At 50.1% G+C, this 13,514-nt stretch overlaps 1 protein-coding gene across 1 annotated transcript; it reads right to left on the bottom strand.

The window, feature by feature from the left end:
* Positions 1-7,919: 7,919 nt before the first annotated feature.
* Positions 7,920-12,093, bottom strand: LOC103183650. The gene is made up of 7 exons (XM_007901241.2): positions 10,897-12,093; positions 10,636-10,711; positions 10,270-10,410; positions 9,920-10,009; positions 9,084-9,147; positions 8,268-8,421; positions 7,920-8,022 (listed from the first exon to the last, which is right to left on the bottom strand). Exons 1-7 carry the CDS (start codon positions 12,001-12,003, stop codon positions 7,921-7,923), a joined length of 1,734 nt encoding a protein of 577 aa, XP_007899432.1. The 5' UTR covers positions 12,004-12,093; the 3' UTR covers position 7,920.
* Between the last annotated feature and the right edge of the window lie 1,421 nt (positions 12,094-13,514).

Genomic DNA, 13,514 nt, shown 5'->3' with positions numbered 1-13,514 from the left:
TTGCCTGACCTGCTGAGTGTTCCCAGTTACAAAGGCAGGTATCAGCAGTATTGGCTACAACAAGATACTGAAAGGATTTTACTACTTCGGGTGTAAAAATAAGACAATTCAGTGTCGAGGTAAACCTCTCACCCTCCAATCTGTTAGAACATAAATGAACCCCAAATTCCTTTAGGGTTAGGGCATGACACATGGGCATACCCTGTGTATGGAAAGGAGATTGGATGGAATGGTTCCAAAATACGATAAGACAATTCAGCTGTGAACTGTGATTGGGCAAAATAAGCATTGAACTCCGCTTTTGCCTGTGAGGTTCACATGGACTAACTTTGTGGTGTAATAGTTGGAAGTTTAGCTACGTTTGGTGAAGAAGAGCGTGGAGGAAAGATAGACTTAGTGCCAAACCTCCCAGAAAAGGTAACTGATCATACCTACTCTCTGCGTTACTTCCGACTTTATTAAGTCATCATAATATCAATTTGTCGTTACTCTACTTGACTGTACTTCAACTGAGATTTTGTTATGCACTTTTGTTTATATTTTAGTAAAGAACTCATTTCACCCACAAAATACACAGCCAATCCACTTTACCATATATTCTGTGAAGCGCTTTGAGGCGTCTCGAAGACATGATAAGGCGCTATATCAAATTCAAGGATTACTATTATTATTATTATTGATTGAAACCATTACTGGTGTGGTTTGTTGTCTCACATGTAATGCAACAACAAATTACATTTGTATAATGCCTTTCATGTCAGGAGGACATCCCAAGATGCTGTATGTAATGCTGACACCATCCTCTGTCTACACACCAGATATCTTGTTAACCTATTAACTTCAGTCAACTCACCACGACTGAGACCAGCCAATCCTGACTCCCACCACCCTGCTGCTGACCTACCCACCATCTCACACACCAATCTCAGCAGACGAAAAGTAACAGAAAGTTCGCTCACAACATCCTGGGGCTCCCCTCATTATTTGGTCATCTTTATATATGTTTCCACCTGGTAAAACGCGCTGCTCAGGGTGTGTGTATTTCAGCCAGCCTGTAATTCAAAACACAATATCAGTTGATAGCCACAACCTTGGATTGACTTGCAGATCCTTGCTCTCGCATTGAATTCCCTCCACAGCCTTGCCCCATCCTCCCTCCGCGATCCCCTGCAACCCCAGCTGCCTCTGCTCAGTGATCCCGAGCCTGCTTCCTGATCCTGCCCCACCCGCCCCATCATTCTGCCACCACTCTTTGGAACTCTATCGCAGAGTCCCTCCGCCTCTCTTCCCCCCTCCCTCTCTCCCAGAGTCCATCTGCTTCACCCACTTACTTTCCGGAACCCCTCCACCTCACCCCCGTCTCCACAGTGTCCCTCCGTCTCTTCCCCCTGCCTCCCCGGAGTCACTCCGCCTCCCTCGCTCTGCGCTTCCCTCCGCCTCGTCCCCTCCCTCCCAAAGTCCCTCCGCCTAGTCCCCTCCCTCCCAAAGTCCCTCCTCCCTCCCCATTTTAAAGACCTTCCTATTTTATTGCCTTTCCCCTCATCCCACTTCCTGCCTCAGTTACCTCCCACACCCCCAGCCATTCTGTGAAGCTCTGAGATGCCCCCGACATGGAAGGCACTGTAAAATGTCACCTCACAGTGACATTCTGCCCATCTCTAGCTGCTCACAGCACCTGATCCACCACCTCATGCCCAACAGCACCCCAGGGCCTGCCGCAGCTACGCTCACTTCTCCAGGACTCACCAAACTGGGGACACGTTTCAGGGTTTACTGGGCTAGAGACTGCCAGGGGACTCATTGGAAACCCTTCTGCCTCCTGCTCACATGCCTCTTGCTGGATTGCTGGTAAGAGAACAAACAAACAACTTGCATTTATAGCACCATTCACATGCGGCAGCATCTCGTAGCGTTTAAAGAACAGAATCACCAAGGATAAGACAGAAAACCACCGGACTGTGAGACTGAGAGTTTCTATCAGAGCAGAATGCCATCATATAGGAAATGATTGTTTCCTTGTGCGGCCACCTGTGTATCTCTATATAATCATTATTATTATGATCAATTTTTTTTATTTTGGAGGATTGTTGGCCAGGACACCAGGAGAGAGAAACTCCCTCCTCTTTTCAAATAGCGCCGCGGGATCTTTAACGTCCACCTGAACAGGTAGACGGGATCTCAGTAAAAAGTCTCATCTGAAGGACAGCACCTCCGACATACAACACCCCCCCCCACCACAGCGTTGCATTTGAGCATCAGCTTAAACTATATGTTTCCAAGTCCCGACGTGGGTCTCAAACCCACAACCTTCTGACTCAGAGGTGAGAGAGAGGGAGAGAAAGAGAGAGAGAGTGCTACCACTGCACCAGACAGGCACACGCAATGTAAGGAGTATTGTTATTGTCACATTTAACTCTGTTCCTATGCATCAGTATTCTCCTGCCTTCATATCATTAGCCCTTCGCTTCACACACCAGCCCCCGGGCGAAAGGGAGAGATGCAGTGTAACAGGAACAACAACAACAATAACTTGCATTTATATAGCGCCCTGTACGCAGGATAGCGTCTCAGAGCGCTTAGATGCTCACTCACCGCATGTGGGGGCTCCTCCCAATATTTCTTCATCTTCAATGGACTCGCTTTCCAGTGAATCATGATTCACGGGGTATGTGAACCTCGCTAGGTCTGCAATTAACACAGAATATCAGTGCTGGGCACTGGCCCCGCATATCACTGTCCCGCAGTATAGAATATCAGAATGTTATTTAATAATTTAGTCACTCAATCCACGGCTGTTTGTGGGACTCTGCTACGTGCAATTGGCTGCCGCGTTTCGCCCACAAAATATACAGTCAATTTACTTTACAGTGTATTCTGTGAAGTGTTTTGAGACGTCTCAAAGACGTGATATGGCGTTATATCAAATGCAATGATTATTATTGGATCCAGCGCCTTTCATATTAGGAGGACATCCCAAAGCGCTTCAAAGGATACACTGTAAAGTATTATTATTATCAGTGCTGGGCATTGACCCTGCACGTCACTGTTCCTCACAGTGATTTCTTTCCTCACCACTTCTATCCTCCTACCACATTGCCCATCACACCCTGACCAATAAGACAGGAGAGGAATGGGCTCTGAGAGCCTTCCTGGTGCTACACTACAGGACTCACCACCCTGGGGTTCGGTGCCTGTTGGACTTGATGGTATGCTTGAATTGGGTAGAAACAAATGTTGCCCCAGACATACATCTTGAAGCTCCCGTGAACCCTCCTGGAATCCTGTAAGACAACAGAAGCACGGAAGGTAAAGCTTAGACACAAAGCCCCTGTCTGTGAGGCTGAGAGTTATTAACTCGCTTGAAGAGTGATATTTGCTGAGGTGAAGAGGTGAAATGCCTTTTGTTGGGTAGCAAACAAAGCCCTGTCCTGCCTCTCACCACGTCGAACAATTCCTCTCTCTCTTCACAAACTATCCTTCAGATTAGACCGAGGTCCAGTCAGTGACCTATCAAGTGGATTCCATGACTCCACGATGCTCTTAGAAAAAAGGGAGTTTTTCCTGGGGTTATGGCTAACAGATTAATCGGTTCATTTGCCATGTGTGGGATTTTGTGGTGTGAAAATTATCTGCTGCCTTTTTTTTTAAAAGGCATAAAACAGTCACTACACTTGACAGTAATGACTGTCAAAAACTCACTCATCTAAAGAGCTTTCCTTTCAACAACAACTTGTATTTATACAGAGCCCGTCACACCGGATAAATCTGGACAAAGGCCGGGCCTTGACCCCGAGCAGGGAGAAGGGCAGCAGGAGGTGACCTTAGTCCAACGATACCTGATCCAGGGTGTGTCGTTGAAGAGAGACTGTCGGAGACTCCAGTCTCTGGAGCCAGCTGGTCAGATCTTTGTTCTTTTATTTTTTATGAAAAGAGTGCATACCAAAAAGAGATGTTTTTTTAAAGAAAGTAAACCTACTCACTCTGTGGGTTGGGTTCAGCTTGTATCTAAATTACCTTCTTCATCTGCATCCTCATCCAGTGGCTCGTGACTGATGTTAGCTGTCATCACTGCAAATAAACAACAGTAATAAGAATAAGAATAATAAGTGGAGTCCTGTAGCTTAGTGGTTTGAGCATTGGCCTCACAAGCAAAATGTTGGGCAAGTTTCCTTACTCCACAAGCCTCTGTTTGCCAAGCAGTAAGTAGGAACCCGGTTGTTAGTCTATTGGCCAATTGTTTTTCCGGGGCAATAATCCCTCAAAAAAATATATTTTTTAAAAAAATAGCTTGGTCATTCAATCCACGACTGTTTGTGGGACGCCACTGTGCGCAATTGGCTGCTGCGTTTCGCCCACAAAATATACAGCCACTGCTCTTTGCAGTATATTCTGTGAAGCGCTTTGAGATGTCTCAAAGACGTGATAATGTGCTATATCAAATGCAAAGACTATTATAATCTTTTGATCTGATACAGCACCTGGAGGACGTCTCAAAACCATTGCTGGGTATACTGTACAGTGTAGGCAAAATTAATAACCCCAATGAGCCTCTCTGGTGCCACTTGCACTTCTCCAGGACTCACCACTTTGGGAACGTCTTATGGCTGGATTCGGTAAAAACATATGTTCACCTAAAGGCTGTTGTTCAACCTCATCCATCTCCTGCTGGAATTCTGTAAAAGAATAACATCTTACTACACAATAAACAAATAATAATAATCCTCACATTTGATATAGCACCTTAGCATGTCTTTGAGACGTCTCAAAGAGGTGATAATGTGCTATATCAAATGCAAAGATTATTATAATCCTTTGATCTGATACAGCACCTTTCATATCAGGAGGATGTCTCAAAACCATTTGCTCGGTATATTGTACAGTGTAGGAAAAATTAATAACCCCAATGAGCCTCTCTGGGGCCACTTGCACTTTCCAGGACTCACCACTTTGGGAACTTCTCATGGCTGGATTCGGTAAAAACATATGTTCACCTAAAGGCTGTTGTTCAACCTCATCCATCTCCTGCTGGAATTCTGCAAAAGAATAACATCTTACTACACAATAAACAAATAATAATAATCCTCACATTTGATATAGCACCTTAGCATGTCTTTGAGATGTCTCAAAGACGTGATAATGTGCTATATCAAATGCAAAGATTATTATAATCTTTTGATCTGATACAGCACCTTTCATATCAGGAGGATGTCTCAAAACCATTGCTGGGTATACTGTACAGTGTAGGCAAAATTAATAACCTCAATGAGCCTCTCTGGTGCCACTTGCACTTCTCCAGGACTCACCACTTTGGGAACTTCTCATGGCTGGATTCGGTAAAAACATATGTTCACCTAAAGGCTGTTGTTCAACCTCATCCATCTCCTGCTGGAATTCTGCAAAAGAATAACATCTTACTACACAATAAACAAATAATAATAATCCTCACATTTGATATAGCACCTTAGCGTGTCTTTGAGACGTCTCAAAGCGATTCACTCGATATACTGTAAAGAGAATTGACTGTATATTTTGTGTGCAAAATAATATAATATAATATATAATAATAACACAGCTGGCTGGTTGACCATTGGAGATCCGAGAGCTGAAACAGAAGCTCTCATGATATCAGCACAAGATCAAGCTGTATTTATGAAAATAGGATTTTGAAGAAAAACATTGATCGAAAATGATGACTATGCCATCAAGCACAGAAAGAGCAAACCACATGTTGCCATCATGTCCAGCTGAGGACCTGAATCAACATAACAATGTAGCTATATATATATGTATATATATATATTTATTCACTGGACAATTTGTAATAACTTTGATATTAATGTAAAAAACAGCTTTTTCAATCAGCAAAAGTGACATCCAAAGGAAACATCACAATAATCTGGGACTCACAAACGCATCCAGAGAGAACGGTAATCTGTAATAAATTAGATATATCATTATAAAACGCCAACTCGATTGTTATGGGGTGACCAAAAAAGTCGTGATAACTACGATTTTCTCTAAAGCATTCCAGTTGCTTGCCCAGCTAGGACCATCCTAGCCGTTAGGGCTTTGGCTTGTGGGGTTACCAGGAGTTGAGTGGGAGGATTCCCTGACGCAGTGACTGGTCTGCCATTCCGAGTATTGCCGACGAGCCAGGCTGGGCTGTGCAGTCATCAGCAATGCCCTGAAATACTGTGGACCCGCCTGGCTCAGGAATCGAACTGGAGTCCGCCAAAGAGGTGGGCTTGGTTCCAACATTCCGTTGCCAAGCAGGACACATTGGAGCCAGTTCAGGTCCAAGGAGATCCCGCTTCCCTCATACCCCAAAAAGGAGGATGAAACAAGTTCGATATACAGGGACATGCGGAGTCTGATAAAGGCAAGTCTTCAGCTGCAGTTTACTGGGTGATCTGAAGCTTGGCGCTCACGGCAATGTGGTAAATAAACTTTGAAATATACCCTGGTCTTGGGGGACCTAATTTATGGAAGAGCCATCTCAGTAATCACTCTGGATGAGACCATTCATGGTGGTGGGGTGCTGGCCATGCACGCAGTTTACCAGCCTGGCTCCACCACCTTCTCTCCTGCTTTATAACCGAACTCTATATCGCTGTCGACACCTCACTCTCATACTCACCCCTTACACTCGCTTGTTCTGATTCTTCTGCCATTTCATCTTCCACATGTGCATAGTTCTCCACTTCTGGCAAATCTGTAGTCAGGGCAGCTGTATAGTTCCCCAGGTCTGTAATTAACACAGAATATCAGCGCTGGGCACCGACCCCGGGTCTGACTGTCCCTCAGTATAGAATTTGCTCAGAAACCTTTGCCATGCCCGCTTTGTGGGCAGTGATCCTGCTATTCACTAATATGGACTTTCTTTCCCAATGGTGAGAGAGTGCATCTGGCACGTCTCACCTCTCCTCCCCCAGAGCCACCCACACCCAACACATGAAACTGCACTCACCACTTGTGGTGCAAGAAATTCTCAGGACCAGGAGAATTGGAATGCTCAGCCAATCGGAGTTTCCACTGGATCCCATTCCCTGCTCTCTCCCCATCGTGACTGTGCTGGTGCTCTCTCCCCACTGGAGCTCTCTACTCTAAACCCATTTTCTGCTCTCTCCCCATCATGTCTGTGCTGGTGTTTGCTTCCCCCACTGGAGCTCTTTACTCTAAACCCATTTCCAGCTCTCTCACCATCATGTCTGTGTTGGTGCTCATTCTTTCCTCCTTGGGGAGAGAGGTAAGCGGGTCTCCTTGGGTCTCCTTGGAGCTCAAGGTAACATGCTTGGCTACGGAATGTCAGAATCTGTGGCGTATCAGTAGTCCGGTTCCTGAGCCAGGCGGGTCTGCAGTATTCCAGGGCACTGCTGATGACAGCACAGCCCGGCCTGGCTCATCGGCAGAACCTGGAAGGGCAGACCAGTCACTGGGGGCAGGGAGTCATCCCACTCAGCTCCTGTTAACCCTGCAATCCAAAGCCCTAATGGGTAGGGTGGTCCTAGTTATACAAGAGGCGTGAACGTTTGCCAGACAGCAATATCAATCGCACGTTAAGCAGTTTTAGCTGGTTAGACTCCAGCAGTTACTGCAACGCACACTCTGGGGTCCCCAAGACTTGGCTGACCTTCACCTAATACTCTCCGGAATTAGGGAATCAGGATGCATTCCTCCAGGAAGAGAGAGCACATTCCATTCCAACACTCAATCTTTGGGATTTCCAAGTGTAGGTGGGATGCATGGAAATCTCAGCTTGATTTGGATACTCTTAAAAATGATGATGGGTTTCCGCATATGTCAGACGCGTGGCTGACCAAAAAAAAAGTGTTCGCTATCCCACTGGAGCTCTCTTCTCTAATCCCGTCCCCCTGCTCTCTCCCCATCGTGTCTGTGCTGGTGCTCGCTCCCCTGACCACATCAGCTTTCCCCTTTTTCAATGGAAACATAGAGCCTCATCCCGACGGGAAGATGGTCGGTCAGTCCAGCCAGCTGGGTGATGAAGCTGAACTCCTCTACCTCCTGTCAGGAACAGAGGTATATGTTAATCATGGCCGCAGGAGGCCGAGTCTCAAGCCAGGCTAAGTGGAGTAAGGAAACTTACCTAAGATTTTGCCCCGCCTGGGAATCAAATTATTATTACGCACTTGTAATATTAGCGCTGGCTGTTCTCCTGACTTGCTAAGGCGCTGTACAAATTCAAGTATTATTATGGAAGAGGAGATCAGTGTGTGTGTGTGGGTCAGCGGGAGAAGGGCAGCGCTCACCGTGGTCACATCGCTGTCGACTGTCTCTTCCCGATACAGTAAGTAATCGATCCTGCGGCCGTTCCCTGCTGCTCCCAGCTCCAGGTGATCCGAGAATCCCGGAGTGATCGGCAATGCCAGGTACTTTCTCCTCGTCTCCTCGTTCTCCAGGGTCCTGCAACCCACACAGTGTCTCAAGCTTCACATTACATACCATTCCTGGGGTCCTGGGCGGGGGGGGGGGGGGGGAGAGAGGGTCTACTGGGAACTCCTCAGGTGCGTGTTGTGTGTGTGGGGAGGGGGTGGAAAGGTAAACGTCTATCTGCAAGGTGAACTGCCTGCAAGGTGACGTGTTTGGTAATGAGTCTGCAGTGTTCCAGGACACTGCTGATGGCAGCACAGCCAGCCTCCTTGGCAGGTCCTGGAAGGGCAGACCAGTCACTGGGGGAGGGAGTCATCCACTCAGCTCCTGTTAACCCTGCAAGCCAAAGCCCTAACGGGTAGGGTGGTCCAAGCTGGACAAGCAGCAGGAAAGCTTGGCCAGACAGCAATATCAATGACAAGCTATGCAGTTTTAGCTGGTTAGACTCCCATCGGTTACCCCAACGCACACTCTGGGGTCCCCAAGCCTTGGCTCTTGCCAATGCGCACCAAATACTTTCCAGGATTAGGCAAGCAGGATGTGTCCCTCCAGGAAGAGTGCGGGTTCCATTCCAGACGCAGGAATTGCCACGCGTCAGTGAAAGACATGGAGGTCTCACTGTGGTTTGGACGTGGTGCTGGGTTTCCGCGTGGGACAGACGCCAGCCTGAGATCTGGCCCCAGGTGCTCACTCACCGCTGCAGGTTTTCTGGAGTGTTCACAGGCTCATCGTACATGCTGGCTTGTTCCAGCAGAGTCCCTGGGGAAGCAGACGAGAGATATTACACACTGCACATCGCAACTCTGCTTCAATGAGAAATTCATGCCCGACAAAAATGAAAAAAATTGCAGGACTATGGGGTAAGAGCTGGGAGTGGGACTGATGGGGGAGCTCTTTCAAAGAACCGGAACGGGCACGATGGGCCGAATATAACAACAATAATAATCCTTGCATTTGATACAGCGCCTTATCAAGTCTTCCGAGACGTCTCAAAGCACTTCACAGAATATACGGTAAAGTGAATTGACTGTGTTTTGTGGGCGAAATACGGCAGCCAATTTCGTACAGCGGTGTGCCACAAACAGTCGTGGATTTAAGTGACCAATTTTCTTTAGAAGGAATTATTACCCCTGGAAAAGCGATCCGCCAATCGACTAACAACCGGGCTCCTATTTACTGCTAGGTAAACAGAGGCGCGTGGAGTAAGGAAACTTGCCTAAGGAACATTTTGCCCTGCTGACAATCGAACCCAGGTCTCTCGCTTGCGAGGCGAGTGCTCTAACCACTGAGCTACAGGACTCCACAATGGCCTCTTTTGTGCTGTAATATTCTATGATTCTATGGTACCCCCACTGAGTGTCGGAGATGCTATCCCATGTGAAGGTCCCTATGTAAACGGCACACCTTATTGCCTGACAAACATACGGGCTTCCTAATGGCCTCAGGCCTCTATCCCGTGCAGCTCAGGCTCCTGGCCCTGCTGGCAGGAGTCGGGAAGGTGAGAGCCGGCAGCTTGGGGGCAAGTACCAACCTACAACCCAGGATTTGTCTTGGCCTGGCCTGGCCCGGCACGGATCTTTGTACATGTTAAACAGCCGGTGGTGCTGCTCAAGGTGGTCATCTGTGAAGAGAGATACCAGTCAGTCACGCAGGCCACAGACACACACACATATATATACACACACACACACACATCACTCCTCGTGTGCACTCACTCACCCAGCAGGAGCAAGACACTTGTGCAGGCACTCAGCAAGAGAGACATGCATGCAAGACACGTGTGTGCGGGGACCCAGCGTGAGGGAGACGTGGGTGACCTGTCTGGAGGCCCAGCGAGAGGGAGACACCGGTGCGCGGAGGTCCAGCGAGAGGGAGACGCACCCTGGGAGCAGTTGTCGAAATTAAGATCGCCGCAGATAACGTCAAACACCACCTTCTCCTCAGGCCCCCGCGAACTGCTCAGGAACAGTTGCACACAGTCCACCACCTCGTCCAGCTGTTGCTGTCGAACTGCAGAGTCCTCTGTGGGTGGGGAGATCACTCTTACCTCACAGCAACCCCCACCCCACAACTCCCACTCCCTCCCGAACGCAGCCCCCTCCCCAACGCAGCCCGCTCTTCCACACATCCCCCTCCCTCTAGCCCTCTACCCAACACAGCCCCTCCACACCACACACCTCCCCGTCCCCCCATCGCCCTCCCCCACAGTCTCCTCTTCCACACCTCCCCCTCTGACGGCCTGCCTACCTGCCGTGGCGTGAAGGTGAGTGCAGCTGAAATAGCCTACGATCCTCTGGCCTCTGTCAGACCGGCCGACCAGCACCTGAAACAGGCGGCGTATCATGGGGTTACTGTAGAGCAACCAGACGAGGAGATACGGGTCGGGGGGGGGGGTGAGGGAGACAGCAAAGACACCCGGCTTGTCCCAAACTAACCCAGTCCAGCTTACGGCGTTGCCTTGTACAGCAGAAGAAGTGTGTAGTGAGTGCGAGCGGCTGCTGGACTCACCTTGACACACAGTAGTCCCTTGGCGGCCAGCGCATCCTCCCCGCGGGCCGAGGGGAAGCAGGTGTAGTTGGCCTGCAGCACGGGGTAGCGGCTGGCCACGAACATCCCACTGTTCAGGAACTTGAAGCTGCAGCCACCCTGGAAGGCGTAGACGCCCACGTCTGACAGCGTGTGCGGGAAACACGGCTCCAAGTGCCGCCGCAGCAAGCCCGCCGCACGCTTGTCGAACACTTCCTGGAAGCAGAGGAACGCCACGTCCGGCGGGAAGAGGGCCGTGATCTCCCCCAAGGGTAGGTCCCGGGGATCAGGCTGCTCGGTGCAGGCCGTTCGACGCGCTGGGGCCGCGCCGGGCTGGCTCGGGGTCAGCAGGGCCCCTGGCGGGGGGAGGGAGCCCGCCGACTGCGGTGCCAGAGCCGCCCCGGGCTGGCTCGCGGTCAGCGGGGCGTCTGGCGGGGGGAGGGGGCCCGGGGAGCTAGCTTCGCTGCTCTCCGAGCTGTCCATGTGGCGCAGGCCGGGGGGGAGGCTGAGGGTGGGGCCGGGGTAGGGCCCCAGGCTGCTCCTGCTCCCACTCCCCACACTGGCAGCCAGGCTGGTGGGCGACTCCACCTCCACCCGCAGCCTGGGCCTCTGGCTGGTCTGCAGCACGCGGCTGGCTATTTGCTCGGCCCTCTTCTTGGTGTGGCCCAGGTTGTTGAAGCGGGCCAGCGACTCAGGCAGGAGGCACAGGTTGGCAGTGACAAAGCCAAAACCTTTGCCACCGGCGCTCCCCGTCCAGGTCTCCTGCTGCTGGGTCCCCCCTGTCTTCGTCCTGGCTTGTGAGTAGGTGAAAGGCCGGCGAGCGTTCTGCAGAGGAGCCCAGAGCAGGAAACCCAACAAGGCCAATGGGGTGAAAGCAATCATGAGGAGCAGGTGCAGCAGGAAGGAGAGAGAAAGCTTGACCGGCCGAAGACAGCACTCTTCCTCCTGTTGGTCCTTCTCGTAGCTGGTGGGCTTGCAGACAGCCACCGTGCAGTCCAGGCTCCAGAAACAGGGGAAGATCAGGGCCCAGGCCACACAGTGCAGCCCCCGAGCACAGGGGTTAGAGAAAGGCGACTCACGTAGGGTCATCGTGGCAGATGCGTAGATAGAAAAATAACTATTGGTTGGATTCCCTGACCTGGTCTGGCTTGGGTGAGGAGGTTGGTGAGAGCTGGAACCACTTCACTCCACCTACAAGGGAACAAGACAAAGATAAAAATAATAATTATACTTGCATTTGAGATGCCTTATCGACTAACAGCCGAGTTCCTACTTACTGCTAGATAAACAGAGGCGTGTGGAGTAATGAAACTTGTCCAACGTTTCGCTCTGCCCAGTAATCGAAGTCAGGGGCTGGGATTAGTGTATCACATACAGTGAGAGGCCGGGGAGAGGGTAGGGAGAGGGGTATATACACACACAGTGAGGGGCCGGGAGGAGGGTAAGGAGAGGGGTTTAAACACACACAGTGAAGGGCCGGTGGGTGGAGAGGGGTATATACACACACAGTGAGGGTCGGGTGGGGGTGGGGGGTAGGGAGAGGGCTATGCACACACACACACACACACTGTGAGGGGCCGGGGGTGGAGGGGTTATATACACAGGGACAGTGAGGGGATGGGGAGGGGGGGTGTAGGGAGAGTGGGGGTAACACTCTCCAGTCTCTTGGCACCACTCCTGTGTCCAATGAAGATTGAAGTATAATGGCCAAAGCCTCCGCTATTTGAACCCGTATCTCCCACAGCAACCGTGGGTGAAACCCGTCTGGTCCCGGAAGACTTTATATCAATTTTGAGCCCAGTCAATCTTTTCAGAAACTTCCTCTCTGTCTATAGTAATCTGATCCGTGTCCTCTGCCCTCTCAGTCAATACTGCGGCATTTGGGGCATCCACTTGCGTTGTGAAGACAGATGCAAAGTACTCTGCCTCCACAACAAGATGGCCGTCATTGCCTTTGATTGGCCCCACCCTACCTTTGACTCAACCTGTTTTCCTTCGTGTGCTTGTGAAATATTTCAGGATTCCCCTTCATGTTACCCGCTAACCTCTTCTCATGCGATCTTTCAGCCCGTCTGACCCCCCCCCTTTTAAGATGGCTCCTGCATTCTCTGCAATGCGCTTTGCTGTCCTCAGTGTCTTGCGTCTCCCAATTGTCGTACGCCGTCTTCTTCTTTTTTCATCCGAGACAGAATATCCCTGGCCACCCAGGCCGGCTTGGTTCTCGCCCATTTGCCTTTTGTGGGAATATATCTATGTAAGGCCCTGAGCTGTTGTATCTTTGAAGATCTCCCATTGCTCACGAGTCGGCTTACCGGCCATTCTCACTTGCCAGTCCACCAACTCCGGGTCCCCTTTTTAGCCCATCAAAATTAGCCCTTTTCCAGTCAAGCATTTTCACACTAACCCTAACCTGTGTCTGTGTATATATACACACAGTGAGGGGGGTATATATACACACACAGCGAGGGGGGTATATATACACACACAGCGAGGGGGGTATATATACACACACAGCGAGGGGGGTATATATACACACACAGCGAGGGGGGTATATATACACACACAGCGAGGGGGGTATATATACACACACAGCGAGGGGT

Source organism: Callorhinchus milii, unplaced genomic scaffold (assembly GCF_018977255.1).
Source record: "Callorhinchus milii isolate IMCB2004 unplaced genomic scaffold, IMCB_Cmil_1.0 Scaffold2, whole genome shotgun sequence".
Classification (NCBI taxonomy): domain Eukaryota; kingdom Metazoa; phylum Chordata; class Chondrichthyes; order Chimaeriformes; family Callorhinchidae; genus Callorhinchus; species Callorhinchus milii.
This window is presented reverse-complemented; position numbering and strand designations above follow the sequence as displayed.